Source organism: Protopterus annectens, chromosome 11.part0, assembly GCF_019279795.1.
Source record: "Protopterus annectens isolate FY-2018-M chromosome 11.part0, PAN1.0, whole genome shotgun sequence".
In the NCBI taxonomy this organism is placed as follows: domain Eukaryota; kingdom Metazoa; phylum Chordata; order Ceratodontiformes; family Protopteridae; genus Protopterus; species Protopterus annectens.
Window position 1 is genome coordinate 681,830,495 of NC_056745.1, and position 19,945 is coordinate 681,850,439.

Consider the following 19,945-nt stretch of genomic DNA (forward strand, 5'->3'; position numbering starts at 1 on the left):
TTGAAAGGTCATACAGATCTGATGGATCTTTAATAATAAAATAAAAACAAAAGTGGTTCCACATGGCAGGAAATTCTTGTAGAAGAAATTTATTGCAAAAAGTAAGCGCTTTTGAGAATAACATTTGCTTCTTCAGACTGTTTAAAAAGGCAACATAGCACACTCCCTTGTAAATGCCCATTCAACCAGTCATACTGCAGATAAAGCCTAATTGCTTTAACTTATAAAATGCCAAATTAGTTTAAAGCAGCACTCTGCAAACATATTAAAAAATATATATAAAAAATTCTGTGTCTAAATAGCAGGGAATAAACACATAGACTTATCAGTTGTTACACGCCATGGTAAGCTGTATTAAAAACTCATAGATTCCAGTTAAGTATAAAGGCAATACAATGATAAAACTAATATACATAAAACAAAATACACCTCTAAAACATATCTCACTCAAGAATTATAGAAACAGAGTCTGTTGTGCAAATAATACTATATAAAACTGTTAATACGCATCACAATCAATGCTTAAGGGCTCTCGCCTTCAGAAATGGTTTAAGGGAGACCCTGTTATTGAGACCTGGGGGTTTATCGGCTTGAACATGTATGATCCACTTTTGCTCATAGGATTCAGTTCTATTACTCAGGTCACCTTTTCTTAGAGTTTCATACATAATATCCAAAACAAGAAACTTGAACTTGTGGTCTGTGCCTGTTTTGGCTACATGTAGAGCTAGGGCATTCGTTTCTTTAGCATTCCTAATATCCGTAGCGTGTTCTAGAACTCTGTCTTTTAATGCCCTATTCGTTTTGCCTACATAAAATGGAAAAACACAGTACAATTTCAGAAGTACACCACATTGCTAGTCTTGCAGTCCGCATAGAATTTGCTATTTATTTCAAAACTAAGGTGGGGATCCGCGGTAGTGGTGCTGCGGTAGCGTTGTCGCCTCACAGCAAGACGTTGTCCCGTTCGATTCTCAGAGCGTCTTCTGTGTGGAGGCATGCGTGATTGGGCGTGCCTTCGTTGAAGGTTGTGCGTCAGGGCTGGTAACTCAGCACGTAGAAATCCACTACCAAACATTAGCGGACCGGAGTTCTGCTGTAGCGACCCCTAACTGGGATAAGCCGAAAGACACAACATTTCAAAACCAAGGTGGGGATGCTTAAAATGTCCACCATTATATATATGTGTACAAGCTGCACATCTCCTACACATATACGTCCCCATTCTATCAGACAGAATGTGTGGTGTTATATGCTGTGTTTTGTAACATAGTTGTCTGTTGAGAGACTTATTATTTCTAAAGGCAAAATGAGATTCAGGAGCTATAATGCCTTCTAACTCATTAACAGTTGAAAGAATATCCCAGTTATTCCTAATGACACTGCAAACCATATGTATATCACTAGCATAGGTCAGGGGCATCCTAATCTTATTGGTACAACTTTGGGTCCCTGTGACAATAGCATTGACATTACTATCAGTAGTAACATTAGAGCTGGAGTCAAGGCAAGAATTTCCTGCCGTGTGGAACCACTTTTGTTTTTATTTTACTATTACTGATTTACTCCAGTTGGTTCCCTTGTCTACTCAGAGGCTTGCTTGTTTCCATATTATATACCTTTTTCTGATGGATCTTTACCTTCTTTAGCTATAACAGCTACCGCTTCTTTCTTCCAGGATGGTGGTACTTCTCCTCTTAAGATACTGCCAGACAAAACCTTCCAGATCTTTCAGTTTTTTTCCTGCTAGCTTCCAAACTTCCACAGGAATACTGTCGATTCTTGGGGACTTTCCTGTAGATTGTTTATACATCACAATTTTTATCTCATCTCCTCCTATCATCACTGTTGCCTCATCTACCTCCAAACTTGCCGTATTTAATTCTTCCATAAACATTTCCATTTGTATCTTTTCTTGATTTTCATATTTCTCTGCTTTATAGAGAGAGACTCATAGAATTTCCAAAATTTTTCTAATGCCTCTGCAGGATTTCTTTTACCTTATTTTTTATAGGCTCCCTAAGTTTCGCGACAGCCCTTCCTACTTTCTGTTGCCTGAGTCGCTGTGCTAAAAGTTTTTGTGCTGTAGTGTTATCAAAAAACAGTTGCTTAACAACAATCTTTCTAAGCTCATGCGTATTGTTGAGGTAATCCATTATTTTCTGCCTAGCATTCTGCTGTTGATCCTGTTCTTGTTCTGTGAGATGTCCCCTATTCTGCAATAATTCTGGTTACTTCTTAACCATTGCCCCTTTCTTTTATTTCCACCCTATTTTTAAACTCCACTTTAATTTTATCCTACTCCCTAGCTATATTTTCAGAAGAAATTTCTATCCTGTCTAACAGCTCCTGAATAATCTCCACTACCCATTTGTTAAATTCCTCTCTCTTCAATGGATAGGAGGGAAAGCGCTAATGTCTCATTTTTATTACATTATCCTGTGTTTTTATTTTAGCTATCATTGGCACATGATCTGAAATAGTTGTTGGGTGGGTATCAAGAGCTTCAGTTAAATTTACATGCTCCTGTGAAATGTAAATTCTGTCTAGCCTAGCCTAGTTTGTATATCTTGGGGAATAGTATGTAAATTCACTCAACACCTATTACTGAATTCACATCTTCCTTGCCAAATATTTTCATACATTTCTTTAAAAATCTACTCTCCTTTGTTGTTATTTCCCTTTCTGGTCCCCCAGACACATCTTCACTGTTGCAAGTCAAATTCCAGTCTCCACCTGTAAGTAATATTCTTTGTTGAAAACTGATTATTTCTCCCAGAATTTTCTTAAGCTCCATTATAGCAGTTTTAGATGGAATGTAAATACATGCCAGTATAATAGACCATTGTCTTTTTTAGCAAGATTCTTAAGGGGTTGGTTCTCCAAAAAAATGGTAAGGGAGCTACGCTTACTTCAGAAAGTTTTTGATAAAAGACAAACTGATATTACGAGTGGATGTCTCTTGCAGGATTCTGTGTTTTGTTATTCTCTTCCAGTTTTATTTCTGTCTTTTATTGGCATGCTATAGTCAATTTTAGAACTGTATGTGAAGTGCATTTGCATGCCATACGTATATCATTATTTGCATTTTGTGTTTGTCAGAGTTCTGGATATATCACAGCAACTTTGAGTTGCTTAGAGGCTGGTGACAGCTGAGATGGCATTGAAGCTTGGCCTCTGGGCAAATTATATCTGATTTTCAGTTGGTGAGATGGATGTCTGCCAGTCAGTAGTTATAAATTAGCTTAACAATATCTGTAGTAAAGTATTTTTTGTGAGCAGTGCAGTGTTCCTCTAGTGACCATAACTGAAATTAGTGAAACAATTTTTCTGAATGAATTTTCTTTTCCTTCGTGATAGGTACCATTGGCTACAATCAGCGAAATAGAATTGATACACTTATGTACCTTCTAGCCTATCCTCAGAAACCAATGGTTAAAACAAAGACAATTGAACTAATTGATTTTGAGAAGTTACCAGCTGGCCAGAATGCTACGGTTGCAGTCATGAGCTACAGTGGTTATGATATTGAAGATGCTCTTGTCCTCAACAAGGCGTCACTGGATAGAGGTAAGTAGATAAAAGTAATGTTACTTGCCAGCAAACTAATCAAAGCAACATTATCTATGTGGACCCTGTCACCCTTGGGATAGTTACAGTGTTGACTCAGTATGTTTTATTTTTATTCTGACTGCAGCTATCTGAAAAGCTGGGTCACTTTTCTTGAATAATTGTGGCTTGCTAATTAAAACAAAAAAAATCTTACACTGACCTGAATACTGGACCAGAACTCACCTACCCACCTCAACCCTCATTTCACTTGCCAGTGGTTTATCACTTTGTGACATGTACAGTTTTTGTCATTACTTCCCATAATCTGTGTATTTTAATTATTTCAATTTAGTGAGTAAAAAATGTGTAGGCATTAATTGAAAAAACTTGCAGTAGTCTGTATGGGAGACAGGTGCCATAAATTTGAGGTAGATCACTGAAGAGGAGTTAAGTAATAGGCAACAGATAATGGATGCAGTATAGTGTAGGTCACTTTGGGCAAGGACATGTGGAATATGATAATACTGAGAAGGTGGAGTAGATTGAGTGTATGGATATAGCTGGGGATGCCTGCTTAGGGGAGGAAGTGAGGAATGGGGCCAAATGTACAGGGGACCATAGAGTAAGTTCATATTACAGTGTTGGGGACATAGTGTGTCACCTCCATGGCATAGAAGTATAAAGACTAACAATGGCCTGTACAACACAGTTAATGTTCCAGGTGCTAGTGGAGCTGACAAGGGAGGATGATTGTGAGAGTGAGTGTCTTACACTGATTCGACTGTCCTGGTGCATAGGGAAGGCTGGCCCCCTGCAATGCCAGAACCTACTGATGACAGAAGTATGTTCACAGCATGCAGCTTTTGGGTTGGAGACTTGCTGCATCCTGAAGACTGCCTTGATGTGGTGTGCAGTGGGATATGCACAATCCTAGGGAAATGTATAGCAGGCCCTGATGTTAGTGAGAGCTGAAAACACCTATACTGGATAGACCAAGAAAATGAAAAAAATAACAATCATGGTTGTCTGGCCATGAGTCTCTCACTATGGTGATAAACAGTGAGTGGACATAAATGTGGCAGAGGCTAAGTAGCTGGCTAGCAAGGGGGGCAACAAAAATATTCAAAGTGAGGAGAGCATAGCCATGTAGTCAGAGAATGTGTGCAAAACAGCAGAGAAGCATGTTAGAGGGTGCAAGATACTGGTGGAGCTGGAGAGAGGGAAATTGTGTGGACATATCATATTTGGATGATGGCAGGAGAGGGAGTTCTTTTTCATGAGATAATGTTGATTATAAAAGGTATGGGGTGTTTAATTCAGTGAGTCAAATACCAGGGTCTTGATGATAGGCCCAAAGGCAGCATGATTAATGCAGCAGATTAGAGTTGTAATCAAGTATCATAGCAGATGCATTAGATTAGAAACAAAAACAAAAATATTATCAAGTCTACTGTGTCGGATCAAAATTCACGACCTATAAACACAACTACTTGTACATTTCAGCAGAGAACTTATTTTGAGCACTTAAAAGCTATAAAGACAAGTGCTTGAAGAACAGTGGTATTTACAACAAACATTTCTGTAGTGGGAATAAGACATCAAAACTGTCAGTGGAGGCTTCCTTCACATCAGCCCATACTTTGACAAAAATAATAATCTTCTATATTTTAAAAAAGAAAAATGCCAAAGTTGATTACTATTTCTGCTATGTATTGGTCTCAGCTGAAACAGTATGTAAATTTCCAGACTAAAATACATAACCATAGTAGGTAGTGAGCGATACCCATTGAGAGGGTGGGGGTGATCAGTATACCTGCCATAGGTACCAACTTACTTTTACTGCACGTTGAGTATTAAACTTTGAACACTAACCTTCAGTTATGTCATTGCTTAACAATTCTGGTTATAAGCGGTTTGTGAGACTGCTGTTCTTTTTTCAAGACAGTTAAAGTACCTTTAAGAAAAATAAAACCTAGTTTGCAAGTTGTCTTAATTGACTGTTTATAAGCAGTTACATTTTTTAAATGTTTGGCTGGGGGGGGCGGTTGATGCCAGCTATGCAAATTGAATTCTCTTGCTTTACATATCTGGTAGTAAGTAACAAAAAATGAAGTAATCCAAACAAGAATCCAAAAGAAGGAGGCAGAAATGAAACCAAGATTCATTTATTCCTACAGCAATGAGCACTTTCTCCGAATTACATGGACTTCATCAGAAAAAATTACCATCATGCACACATGTCCATTTAGAAAATGGTCTGTTCTAAGAATGATTTGATATTTTTGTAGGAAAATTTCAGGGAGTTGTACTACTGTATTAGTTTTATGTTCTTTGCTTTAACGGCAGACAAATGGCTGCATCACGTACTAAAAAGAATAATTTCTAATGTCATTTTTGCATCACAACATCTAACAAGACTGAGAATGGAATTTTTTTATGAAGAAATATGTAGTCCTTTTAGTCCGGGTGACATGATAATATAGAATTGGTTTTGTTATCTTTATTTCTTACCTTTAAGTGAAGTAATTGCAACAGTTTAAAATATGTTTTTATCATTTTGAACAGCCATTCTGACTTTAATTTGATCTTACTTGTGCATGGACATAACTTTGTAATTGTAGATTTTCGCATAACATTTTTTAGCTGGAGCCGTTTAGACACTCATCTGTAGATTATACACTGCATGAGCTAAAAGGTTTAAACTCAGAGGAACGGCAGCATGTTAAATGTATGGACATCAATTTGCATTTATTAGATCTTTTTGTGCTGTAACAGCAATAATTCAGTTTTTGAGACGTAAATGATATTTTGGTTCTTATATTATGATAAGACAATAAGATATGAATGATTTATTTTCCATTCACTGGGTCTTGCCCAGTGGCTTCCCTTCCTTTGTCTGTTTGGGTCAGTTCCTTCCTTCTCAGGGACAACAACTAAGCATATTGTAGCCTGAGTGGACCCAACCAAATTTGGTTTTGTTAAGGGCAGGTCATGCCTACTCAACCTGGTAGACTTCTTTGATAAGATCACCAAAACAATGGATGAGGGCAAAACTGTTCACACTGCCCACCTTGACCTGGCCAAGGCATTTGACACAATAATTCGCTTGGGCATTGTTAAGAAATACAGATGGTTAAGTATAAACCCTTATGTCACCCAGCAGGTAGTCAGCTACTTCACAGACAGGACCCAGGAATTTAGAATTGAGGATTCAACCTCTACAAAGGCCAGTCAGAAGCGGAGTCCCTGAAGGATCGGTCTTGGGAACCACTCCTTTTTGGCATTTACTTCTCTGAAGTCGGGGCTAGTGTCAAGGACCTCTGACTGACCAAATATGCAGATGACTGCAAATTAGGAGCAGTCATAGAATCTCTCACTTACACATTTTCTCCAAGAAGGGCTGCTACATACAGATAACTTTGTAAGAGCCATGGGCTGCAACCAAATGCCAAGATATGCATAATAGTATCCTTTGGGTGTCATTCACCCCTGGTAACTGTCATATTTGACAGCATATTCCTAAGAGTCAAGCTCAACTCAATAGTCAGGGATTTGGGGGTATACAAAGACGGTAATCTAGCTTTTGACCATCATATGTCTACTGCAGTGAGGAAGTCCTTCTGTTGTGTGACTTATAAACAAAGGTATGGCATCTAGGTCCAAGGAGGTCATTGTTCCACTATATTCAGCATTCATCAGATTTATCATTGGGTACAATACCCCTTTGGTTGTGTAACTAACCAGGTGCATCTAGCAACTGGAAAGATGTTCTTCATCTCACATTGCTGCAGTCCTTACACTTGGGTAGTCCGCTGTCCTCGGTCGGCCCGAATATCAAAGCATTAGGCTGACGTCGGTCATGGCGCTTAAGACTGACATCAGGACGCCAGTATACAAATGCGCATGACCGCCATATCCTCAGTCTTTTGCCGCATGGTCCGATGCAGAAGCAGCATTGCAAGTGCCGTTCGGCGTTCTGAATTTTTCAATTCGGAGTTTCAGACCGAGTCAAAGTTGGCTAAGTACCCGTTGGGAATATTTTAGTTTTTCTTGCCTCAGTGGTTTACCGGATGTCAGAAAAAGTGAATAACTGTATTTCTTGTGGGAAGCAGATACCGCATAGAGATTATCATACTTTGTGTATTCCTTGTTTGGGGCCTGAGCACGACGTTGTTGGGTGTCGCTTGTGCTAGGTTTAATAAGCGCATTTGCGGAGGTTAGATTGTGCCAGGTTGGTCTTCGAGCGGTGCTATTACAATATGCCGCCGGATGCTCCGGCCCGCTACCAAGAAGCGCAAAGAAAAGCAGCTAAACCCAGGCAAGAAGAGTCGGACGCGGTTCTTTGGGCGTCGGTGGAACGTGGTTCCACCGGATGCTTCTCTGGAGTCCCAGGGAGAGACTTTGATTTTGCAGGATGTGGCCTCTCAGGAGGCAGGTCAGGCTGAAGGGGCTTCTCAGGCTACTGTACTCCCCTCCCTTCCTAGGGTGGTTAAGCCCTCTCCTTCTGTTTCAAAGGCTTCTCCCAGAGGCAGGCCAGGTTTAGCTTCTGTGGGTGTCACTCCTAGTTCTTCAGGATCTGTGCCCAAGAAGCACATGCTCAAAATGGCAGAAGATTTAATTACTTTGATTAGAGGCTCTTTGCCCCCTCCTGATAAGAGGCCTAGGGTGGAACCAGAGTTGGGGAGTTTTGAGCAGGTTTCGGATGTTTCAGAGTCTTGGCTGAAGGCTTGCAGGAGTATTCTCCTTATTCTGATTCTGATGTGGATGATTCTACTCCTTCGGCTGCTCCTCCAGAGGATTTTTCATTTTCAGAGACTCTTCATTCTATGAGGGAACATTTTAAGTGGGAAGGTCAGGACTTCTCTGATTCCAGGAAAAGGCTTAGGGAATTTTGCTTTTACCCCAGCATAGGCCTTTGGCTATTCCTCCTGTTCTGGATGTTGTGGAAGATGTGTTTGCGGAGGCTTCACTTAATCCTGATTCTTTGCCTCCTGCTCCTGTTAAGCCGGATAGGTATTACAGGGTGCCTGAAGCTCATAAATATCTGTATGAGAGTCCTAGGGCTGACCCAGAAACAGTTAGTCAGGGACCTAAGGGTGTCAAGGCCTCTGTGGTAAAAAATCCGGTTCCTCCAGATAGAGGCCAGAGCTTTAGATAGATGGGGAAAGAAAGTCTATACTTCTTCCACCTTAGCTATGAGGGCTTTGAATTGCCAGTTTCACATGTTGAAATATCAAAACTATCTTCTTTCTCAATTGAAGTCTAAGGTAGATGCTCTCGAGGAAGCCATTGAGTGTAAAGAATTGCAAGATTTGGTACATGTTTCTGAACAGGTGGGTAAGCATTCTTTGCAATGTGGATTTGATGCTGTACAGGCCTCGTCTAGGGTGGCTGCCACTGGGTCAGTTCTTCGCAGGCACGCCTGGCTGAGGGATCAGAATTCATCTGACCATGTTAAAAGAAGGATTTTAGATGCTCCTTTACAGTCTGATGTATTGTTTGGTTCTCCTGTGGAGGCAGTTTTAAAGAAAATGGAGGACAAGGCTAAGTCTATGCAGACTGTTAAAGATTTTGCAAGTTCAGCCACCGTTTAGTAGGAATTGGCCTGCTAAGGGGTGGATGTACCCTTCTTATGATTCACAGTCTAGGGAAGATCTAGGCGTGGTAGGGGTAGAGCTCAGGGCTCTTTCAGACCTGGAACAGGGAGTTCACCTGCACAGTTGGTGAGGGCAGGGGCCAGTCCTTTCGTGAAACAGGCCCAATGACCTACCTTTTCAGCCAGCGCCTTCTTGTCTGGCAGCACCTTTGGGAGGAAGGTTGGCACTCTTCAAAGAAAATTGGAATTTGATTACCCAGGACAAATGGGTATTGGATATTATACACCAAGGTTACAGGTTTTATTTCCATACATTGCCTCCTTTCAAGGGCATGCCAGACGTTCCTCCTCAGCAAAGAATAGAGGCTCAAAAACAAATTTCTCTGCTGCTGCAAATAGGGGCCATACAGCCGGTCCCTCTGCCAGAAGTAGGCCTGGGATTTTATTCACGCCTGTTCCTAGTACCACGTGGAGACCAATTTTGGATCTGTCTATCCTCAGCACTTATCTGGACATTCCCAAGTTCAAAATGTTGACGTTACAACAGCTTTTACCTCTGCTGGGCAAAGATCACTGGATGGTGACTCTGGATCTCAAGGAAGCTTACCTTCATGTTCCTATCAGGCTAAGTTGCAGGAAGTATCTGCTGAGCTGGGACTTCTCATTATCAGTTCTCTGCATTGCCCTTTGGCTTATCTACTGCGCCCAGAGTATTCACAAAGGTTCTGGCTCCAGTGATAGCTTTCTTCAGGCTAAAGGAATACAGATTTATCCTTATTTGGACGATTGCCTGATTCTGGCCAAAGGAAGGACGAGCTTCTTCATCATTTACAATATGTGATAGCAGTGCTAAGATGCCTGGGGTATTCTGTGAACGAAATAAAGTCCAGTCTAGTACCCTCTCAGGACATGTGCTTTCTGGGTGTGAGACTGAATACAGCATCCCAGATGGCCTTTTTGACCCTGGACAAACAAAAGAATCTTTCACTTTACTTCCATCAATTGTCTCATCTGTCCAGGCTGACTACAAGGACAGTCCTTCAAGCCTTGGGGTTCATGGCATCTTGTATTCTGGTGCTTCCCAATGCCAAACTACATATGAGGAAGCTACAATGGTATCTCAAAATGTATGGACTCAGCACTGCCAAGATATGGACACTGTCATTCAGATAATACCTTGCATTCAAAAGGAATTTTTGTGGTGGGCTCAGGAATGTCACCTAAACAAGGGACTCTCTGTGACCCGGCCAGAGGCGAGTCAGATTCTAATGACAGATGCCTCAGACAAAGCTTGGGGAGCTCATCTAAATGGAAAGTGGATACAAGACACGTGGCCTGCCAGACTACAACATCTACATATCAACTTGAAGGAGATGTTAGCAGTCCAATTTGCATTAATAGCTTTCAAGGATTTACTTCTTCCAGGGCAGGTGTTGATTCTAACAGACAACACAACTGTCATGTGGTACATCAACAAGCAAGGGGGAACACATTCTTATCCTCTATGCAGGCAAGCAATGATTTTGTGGGAGACTGCTCTCAGTTTACAACTCAATCTTCAGGCAAGGTTTCTGCCGGGAGCACAGAACTCCTTAGCAGACGTGTTGAGCAGACGAATTATGGATCCCCGTGGAAATTGGATCCTCATGTATTTCAGAAATTGACAGTGTCATGGGGAACTCCAGACATAGATCTGTTCGCTTCTCCACTAAACCACCAGCTGCCAAAGTTTTGCACAAAAAGGTTTCATCCCACAGCTTGGAAAGTGGATGCTCTTTCTTTCAATTGGAGCAATCTTCATGTGTATGCCTTTCCACCTCTGCCTCTCCTCCCAAAGGTACTCCTAAAGGTCAGACAGGACAAGCCAAAGATGATTCTAATAGCTCCAGATTGGCCTCGACAGCACTGGTACCCATTACTGAGAAGTCTGGTTGGGAGCCTCCATGGCCTTTGCCTTCGATTCCACACCTGCTGTCTCAAGAGAACAGTCATTTACTCAATATCAAACTTCACTCTCTTCACCTAACAGCCTGGCATATTCTGTTTTAAACCCTGGAGGGTCTCAGCTTCCGCAGCAAGTTTTGAATGTTATTTTGGAGGCCAGAAGGCCTAGTACAAGGAAAGTATACAGATAAATGGAAGAGATTTTTATTTTGGAGTGCAGCAAAGGAATTTGATGTTTAAGCCTAATTTAAGTCGGCTCTTCAATATCTTGCTGAGTTACTGGACAAAGGGTTGTCCTTCTCTTCTATTAAGATTCATGCTGCAGCAATTTCTGCTCACTATGACTGTGATCCACCTTTGTTTTCTCATCCTTTGTTTAAGCAATTCCTTAGAGGGCAAAGAATATAAGACCCCCAGAGCTCCTACTCCTGCTTGGGATCTCAATTTTGTGTTGGAGAAACTCACTCTACAACCTTTTGAGCCTGCAGCTACTGCTGAGTTGAAATATTTATCATGGAAGACTGCTTTTTGTTGGCCATTACCTCTGCGAAGGGTTTCTGAATTACAGGCCCTTATGGCAGTTGAGCCTTTCTTAATTTTCCATAAGGATAGGGTATCTTTACGCTAATCCTTCCTTTATGCCTAAGGTGGTTTCTAGTGTGGCTTTAAACCAAACTATTCATTTGCCTACTTTTTATGCAAACCCCCAAAATAAAGGGGAAAAGATTTTGCACACCTTGGATATACATAGGCAGTTGCGATATTATTTGAGCAGAACTAAAGGGTTCAGGCAGTCTCAGCAGTTGTTTGTTTCTTTTGCTTTGGGTTCTCAGGGCAAGCCTGTGTCAAAACAATCTATTTCTAAGTGGATTGGGTTTTGTATTGCTTTCTGTTATTCCCATCATGGTAAGGAAGTTCCAGCTGGGATTAGGCCTCATTCCATTAGAGCTACTGCCACATCTACAGCTTTTTTAAGGGGTGGCAACTAAAGATATTTTGAGGCAGCTACTTGGAGTTCAGTGCATACTTTCTCTAAGCATTACCACCTTCCACTTTACTCTAAATCTAGGGCTGGGTTTGCCACTGCTATTTTACAGGGCATTTTGGCAGCTCCTACTACTTTATAGTTTTGCCATCCTCCCTTACCTCTGCTTTGGGATTCTACCCAAGTGTAAGGACTGCAGCAATGTGAGATGAAGAACATAGTACAGTTTTGTACCTACCATAAATGTAGATGTTCAAGATCCACATTGCTGCAGTCCAATTTACTCCTCCTTCCCTCTGTTGTTAGAGGCGGTTGTGTGGTTTGGGTTGTAAATATTGTGCATATTGTATATATATTGTTCATATGATTAATGCAAGGGTGGTTGGTTGTTTTTTGCTGTCTTTTGGTTTTGACCTTTCTGTTTAGGGTCTTCTGACATCTGGGGCAAGAAAAGACTGAGGATATGACGTCGGTCATGCGCATTTGTACCCTGACGTCCTGATGTCAGTCTTAAGCGCCATGACCGACGTCAGCCTAATGCTTTGATATTCGGGCCGACCGAGGACAGCGGACTACCCAAGTGTAAGGACTGCAGCAATGTGGATCTTCGAACATCTACATTTATGGTAGGTACAAAACTGTACTTTCACAGAGGTTCTTCACTAAAAAAAAAAAAAAAAAAAACAAGGCATAAGTAACATGTCCTATGCAGACCTTTTCAAAGCCATCTCTCTGTATTCCGTCTCCTACAGGCTACTGAGGGGAGATCTATGTCTGGCATACAAGGCATTGTCAGACCCCACCCAGATAAGCCTCCTGCATATCCACAAAACAAACAGCACCAGAATTACCCATTCTAAAGATTTAAACCTTGCCATGATGTAAATAAGACCTGCTTGAGAGAAAGGTAGGTATCCCAGAGACTACCCCTTTTCTCGAACAGGCTCCCTATCCATGTGAAGCAGAGATCCTCCCTAACCCAATTTAAGTGTAACTTGGACAATTGGATGTGGAACAAGAAATTCCCTGGTTTGGCACTTATGTCTTTAATGGACACAGCCAGCCTGTACATGGTTCATCTCCCAAGTCCGCTGCTTACACTTAACAAGGGTAAAGGCCCTAGTGGTCTGTAGTCTAGCACACATTTGTGAACTGTGAGTGAGAGCCCCACAACCCATCCATTCCCTAGCAGAAAGGCTTAAGAATTGCATTCATTTCCCTTGAGAGGTAAGACTGGATGCTGAGTAGCAGCAACAGTCCAGACAGCCAGACCTGGTGATCTGCCCTCCCTCTGGAGCTCCTAAACATGTTAATGACTCATTAGAGCTTTGCTAGTTTTACTAACTGTGGGCAGTATTGTTGTCTCCACCCACTTGCTGATTGCCAGCCAGACTTGTGCTCTGCAGGTCGCAGAACATATTCTGTAGACTTGAGCCCTGCAAGTAGCAGAGCAATTTTCTGCAGACTTGAGCTGTTAGCTGAGCGCAATCTGCAGGCTTGTGCTGAGCTGTTAGCTGAGCGCAATCTGCAGGCTTGTGCTCTGCTGGTAGCTGAGCGTGTTCTGCAGTCTTGTGCTCTGCTGGTAGCTGAGCACATTCTGCAGGCTTGTGCTCTACCGGTAGCTGAGCATGTTATGCAGACTTGTGCTTTACCGGTAGCTGAGCACGTTATGCAGACTTGTGCTCTGCAGGTCGCAGAGCATGTTCGGCAGAATTGAGCCCTGCAAGTAGCAGAGGATGTTCTGCAGGCTTGTGCTGTGCCGATAGCTGAGCGTATTCTGCAGGCTTGTGCTGTGCCAATAGCGGAGTGCGTTCTGCAGGCTTGTGCTGTGCCGGTAGCTGAGCGCATTCTGCAGGCTTGTGCTGTGCCGGTAGCTTAGCGCGTTCTGCAGGCTTGTGCTGTGCTGGTAGCTGAGCACGTTCTGCAGGCTTGTGCTGTGCTGGTAGCTGAGCGCATTCTGCAGGCTTGTGCTGTGCTGGTAGCTGAGCGTGTTCTGCAGGCTTCTGCTGTACCGGTAGCTGAGCTTGCTGTAAAGATATACTACACTTGGTGCTCTGTTTGAAATACAGAAGTGCTTACTTAAAAGTCAACAGTTTGTAGTTATCCGTAGAGATAAGCAAAGAACTGACTACAGTGGAGTGAGAGTGCAAGTTTTTTTGTCCATTTTTTTGGGATGTGTATTGATGGCACTTCATAGGGGGTGAAGTACAGTATATGAAGTAGTTCAAGAAGCTAACCTTTTCTTGGTACATTTTGAAACCTTTGAGGAAATTACATGAAGATGTTATATTGCAGGACCAGTCTGTTTCAGTTTTTTTTCCCCCACTTGACATCGAAAATGCTTATCTGCAAGTAATGTGCTCATCCTATTGTGTATCCGCTGCTTGATTGTAGATGAAACCAAATCAATGTTTTTGCACTAAGGCACTCAGTGAGATGAATATGCTTTTTATTGAACTGCTTTCATTTTCTTGCCTTTCGTCTCAGTACTATTACTTAGTCCAGCCAAGCATACTGTCACTGCATTCTCCCCCACATGGCATTTTACTACTGGGAGTCAACTGCCTATTGGGGAAAATTTGATGGCCACCAAGATCTGATTTTATTGCACAATGTAGAGATTAAAGGCGACTGTCATGCTGTTGCCAGCTAGTTAAATTCCTGCCTCATCCATTCATGTCAGGATGCTGCGGATGCACAGTGCGGAGAAATTCTCAATGCTCACTTGTACACAGCTGCTTTCTTCACATTAAGAGATCATAAAAGAAAATCTTTCACACCCTGAGAAAGGCTGTCTGATCTTAGCTGCTCCTCCCTTTGTCAGTTGAGCTACTGATCAAACTCAGGTTGCTGGCTACATGGCAGATGCCCCGCCTCCAGTCCAATAGGCGACTCACACTCTTATAATAATGAGCGAGATCTGTTTGGACTTGCGGAGTAGAGAACAAAGTAGTAATACTTTTATCAATAGCTTTATCAGTGAAGCATTTCTTCTCATTTGTAAAACTAGTTGACATAAGCCATTTATTGAGGTAGGTTATAATCTAGGTGAGGAATGTTCTGGAAGTGATTTTGACAGATGTTCTTCATGTTTCACTGTTGCAGTCATCACATTTGGGCTATCTGCCTGCAGGTAGCCCTCAGCCGGCCTGAATAACAGAGTCTTTGGATTTCTGCGTTGGATGCTGTTGCTTCTTCCCTGACATCAGGTCGTCAGGGGTATAAAACATGCAGCTGACGCCGTTACATCAGTCTTTCTTGCCGTGCGGTGCCCGAAGCAGAAGCAGTTCACAAGTGCTGGTCGGCCGTCTCCTGAAATTTTTTTCGAGTTTCAGACCCGAAGTCTTCAAAAAAGATAAGTACCCCGTTGGGGATCCTTTTTCTTGCTTCAACCGATGTAAAGCAAATACCTCAGAGATTTTCATTCTTACTGCATCCCCTGTTTAGGCCCAGACCAAGACGTCCCTCGCTGTCGGTTTTGTGCCTTGTTCAACACCCAAACTATTCGTCGTCTGCCATTTTTGCAGCCAATTACTTTCGTACTTGATCTACGGATGGCTTCGTTAAGCCATCCGACTACTGATCTTCTGAAAAAACGTAAGGGTAAAGACAGACCGCATAGGTCCAAAACTGCCGATGATGGTTCGTTAAGCTAGTCGTCAGTCTACCGGTACTCAGTGAGGCGCTTTCGCAGCCCCTGATACCCGCTACTTCAGATTCGCAGGCCTCTACTGAGACCCCCTCCAAGAGACCTAGAACTGATTTTCTTTCTGATACTTCTGATCAGGAATCTGATATTTCTGCTCCTTCTGATTACCAGGATTTGCCCTTATCTACTTATGAGGATTCTGATGCAAAGAATTCCATTCCCTTTGCTTCCCCTCCAGAAGATTTTTCTTTCAGTGAAACCTTGCATACTCTTAGGGAGCATTTCCGCTGGGAAAGCCAGGATTATGAGTCGAAAAAGAGACTTAGGGAATTCTTACTCCTGCCTTAACACAGGCCTTTAGCTATCCCTCCTGTTCTGGACATTGCAGATGATGCTTTCTTGGCATCTAGCCTTACCCCAGACACTTTGCCTCCAGCTCCCAGAAAACCTGACAAGTACTACAGAGTACCTGACTCTCACAAGTTGCTCTTCAAGAATCCTTCTTCGGATCCGGAGACCATTTCCCAAGGACCAAAAGGCATTAAGGCTACTGCTGCCAAAAATCCTATCCCTTCTGATAGAGATTCTAGAGCCTTAGACAGATGGGGTAAGAAAGTATACACTTCTGCTACTTTGGCTATTAGGGCTTTAAATTGCCAGTTTCATATGTTAAAGTATCAGCAGCATATTATGGGACATCTTAAACAGAAAATTATGTTGATTCCTGACTGTGCTGAACACAAAGAATTGCAAGATTTAATGCATTCTGCAGAACAAGTTGGTAAACATACTTTGCAATGTGGTTTTGACGCTTTAGAAGCATCTTGCAGGGCTGCTGTCACTGGGTCTGTACTTAGAAGGCATGCTTGGCTTAAGGAACAAAACTTGCTAGATCATGTTAAAGCTAAATTACTGGATGCTCCTTTAAACCAAGACCGCCTTTTTGGCAACAAAGCAGAAGTCCTCAAAAGGATGGAGGAAAAAGCTAAATCTACGCAAACTGTTAAAGATTTCCTAGAAGTACAGCCTCCCAGTTTCAGTAGACATTGGCCTTCTAAGAACTGGTCCTTTCCAGTCCCTTCCAGGCCTTCTCAGTCCAAACCCAGGAACAGCAGACCACTTAGGCTACAGTCTCAGGCTATGCACAAATCTAAGCAGTGGGGGGCTCCCACTTCCAAATCGGGGAGTAGTAAGCCACCCCTCTATGGAAAAATGGCACAATGACTTAGCTTTAACCCTTCCAAGCCCTGCTCACCTACCTGCTCCGTTAGGAGGAAAGCTCGCCCTGCATGCAAAAAACTGGGAACTCTTTACCCAGGACAAATGGGTTTTGAACATAGTTTCCCCAAGGATACAGATTCCACTTCCGCACACTACTAACCCCAAATGGTTGGCCCGACCTATCCCCAACTCATTGGGCGGAGGCCCAACAGCAGGTTCTTTCTCTTCTCAGTATCAGGGCTATTCACTCTGTCCCAGCAGAACAAAGGGGACAAGGTTTTTTATTCCAGACTTTTTCTGGTACCCAGAAAAGACAACTCCTGGCGTCCTAGACCTCTCTATTTTCAACACCTTTCTGGTGGTTCCAAAATTCAAAATGCTAAATCTTCAACAGCTTCTTCCTGTGCTAGCTAATGAATGCCTGGTTGGCAACCCTAGACTTAAAGGAAGCTTACCTGCACATTCCAATAAGAGGATCCTGCAGACAATACCTACGTTTCAGGGTGGGCTCCATGCACTTTCAGTTTTCTGCACTTCCCTTTGGCTTATCTACTGCGCCCGGGGTGTTCACAAAGTGTCTAGCTCCAGCCATTGCATTTTGCAGCAGAGAAATATTCAGATTTACCCATACTTGGGCGATTGTCTGATTCAGGCAGAAACTAGGACTTGCTATTACAGCACCTGGCATTCGTAAAGAAACCTCTAACCTCACTGGGGTACACCATCAACGAAAAGAAATCTCACCCAGTACCATGCCAATAGATTGTATTCCTGGGAGCAAGCTTGAGCACACCTTCCCAGAAGGCATTCCTCACTCCAGAGAAACAAGTTTAACAACCTACTTCAAATTATTGGCCACAAAACCCCAGCTGTCTGCAAGGAAAATAATGCAAGCTCTGGGGTTCATGACCTCTTGCATTCTACTAATTCCATCTGCAAGACTGCATATGAGGAAGCTCCAGTGGTACCTAAAAAGCCTATGGTGTCAACATACGCAGAACCTGGAAACAATGATTTCTATCATTACTTGTATGAAGACAGAGTTCCTTTGGTGGGCAGAGGCCTGCTACCACAACAAGGGACTCCCTTTCACTCTAGCCCCTGCCACCCAAACCCTAACAACAGATGCATTAGACTATGCATGGGGGGCTCACATGGCAGGGCAGTGCATTTAGGGCAAATGGAACCCGATACAGATGCACCTGCATATCAATCAAAAAGAAATGTTAGCTGTACAGAATGCTTTGACAGCCTTCAAAGACCGTATTCTTCCAGGGCAACTATTGGTAAAGACAGACAACACCACAGTTATGTGGTACATAAACAAGCAGGGGGGAACCCACTCGTGCCCTCTCTGCAGACTAGCCATGGCTCTGTGGAACACAGCCTTGAGCTACAAAGTACACCTACAAGCACAATTCCTGCCAGGTAAACTAAATTCACTGGCAGACTTAAGCAGAAATCTCATGGATCCAAGATGATGTCAACTGGGACTGCTGTTAAATACTATACTGTAAAAATTAAAACACAAAAAACAAAAAAAAAGTATCAGTGAGCGCTTTCGGGTCTAAGCTTTTCTTCAGACAATCTGCTTTTCACAACATTTTAAAATTAAAATACACATACATCTTCAGTAAAAAACCAAACCCCACCTTTTAGTAATTGTAAATACTAACACAACATCATCAAAACACATTATTTAACTACTACTTTAAAAAAAAGCGCATATTGCTAAGTGTGTTCTCTTCTCTGCACCATAATATCATCTTCTCCAGGTTGAATATGGGCTGGTAAATCATTAATCCCTAAATCTACATTGTTCTTATTTAAATAATATATGTCTATAGCTTTATACATTACAATATTTATCAATCATGAAAAAAAATATGTAGTAGCTTTATATCCTTATGTGATTATATATGTTGCTATTAATTCTTAACATTTTGAATATTGCTGTTATCCTGACGACTTTAATTCGTTGTTTTCTTTTATCAATTAATACACATATTGTTGTTCAGCCTGTTAATACACCTACAGTACATATACACATTTCAAAATCCTTCGAAAGCTTTACTCTCCTTGTCTTCCCTCTCCTTTAGCTGTTTCCTACTCTCTCCTTATAATGCCCCTATCATCCTGGTACCCAGCGACCCAGGTACCCATAGCCACTGTAGGCATGTGACTGACAGGTTATCACTAGTCATTACATATAATCAAATTTGCTGTTCTCCCTTCTATATCTCTCTTGTTTCTGTAACTAGTGTATCTCAAGCCATAGTTTCTTCATATTGTCACTGTGATCATCTTCCTCCATGATGTGTTGCCTCCTACTGATGTTATTAGCTATGACATTGTTGCCTTATAGTTGTATCCTCCTTATTTCCAGGAACCATTTACCTTATCTCAGCCGGTGATCAAATTATTCACTATACTATTTGTCTCACAAATCTGTTCCAACAAGCCATGGTCTATATTTGCTGTGCCTATCTAGTCATCCCTCTGCTTACTGCTGTTTCACTAGCTCATATCTATACCTCTTCTTTCTTCTTAATCCGCTAATCCTCCCCACCTCTCTCTAACTAAATTCAGATCCAACCTTGATCCTGAGCAAGAGGTACTGCCTTAGGGTGCATGCTGTGTAACTTAAAGGTAATAATTCAAAAGTAAATGTGATAACCATGGCTTTAAAAGCCTAACTCTTAAAGGAAGTTTCAACTAAAGCCTACGGGTAGTAGGGGAAGAGGTACCATTTAAAGGCAAAAGCGACCAGAAAAGCCAGAAGGAAACAAGAGGAAATGTCCTTTCATCACTATACAAGCGAGGAATGAATAATGCCCTCAGAAGAATTTAATGCAAGAAGGAAACAGTGAAGAATCTATTTGAGGACTTGATTGATAACAAGGTACACAGATCATGAACATCATATAGTCACGACCAGAAAAACATGAGTGTCAGAGAAATAGAGTAGGACACTGTGTGCACATATATAGGGAGGAGA

General features: G+C 42.1%; 1 protein-coding gene across 1 annotated transcript in view; it reads left to right on the top strand.

Moving 5' to 3' along the window:
- Positions 1–19,945, top strand: part of POLR3B (RNA polymerase III subunit B) — a gene marked incomplete in the record, with an annotated part of 1,742,661 nt that overhangs the window by 1,139,815 nt on the left and 582,901 nt on the right. Inside the window, 1 exon segment of the mRNA XM_044088141.1 lies at positions 3,361–3,570. Within this exon segment, the coding sequence (XP_043944076.1) occupies positions 3,361–3,570 (210 nt within the window).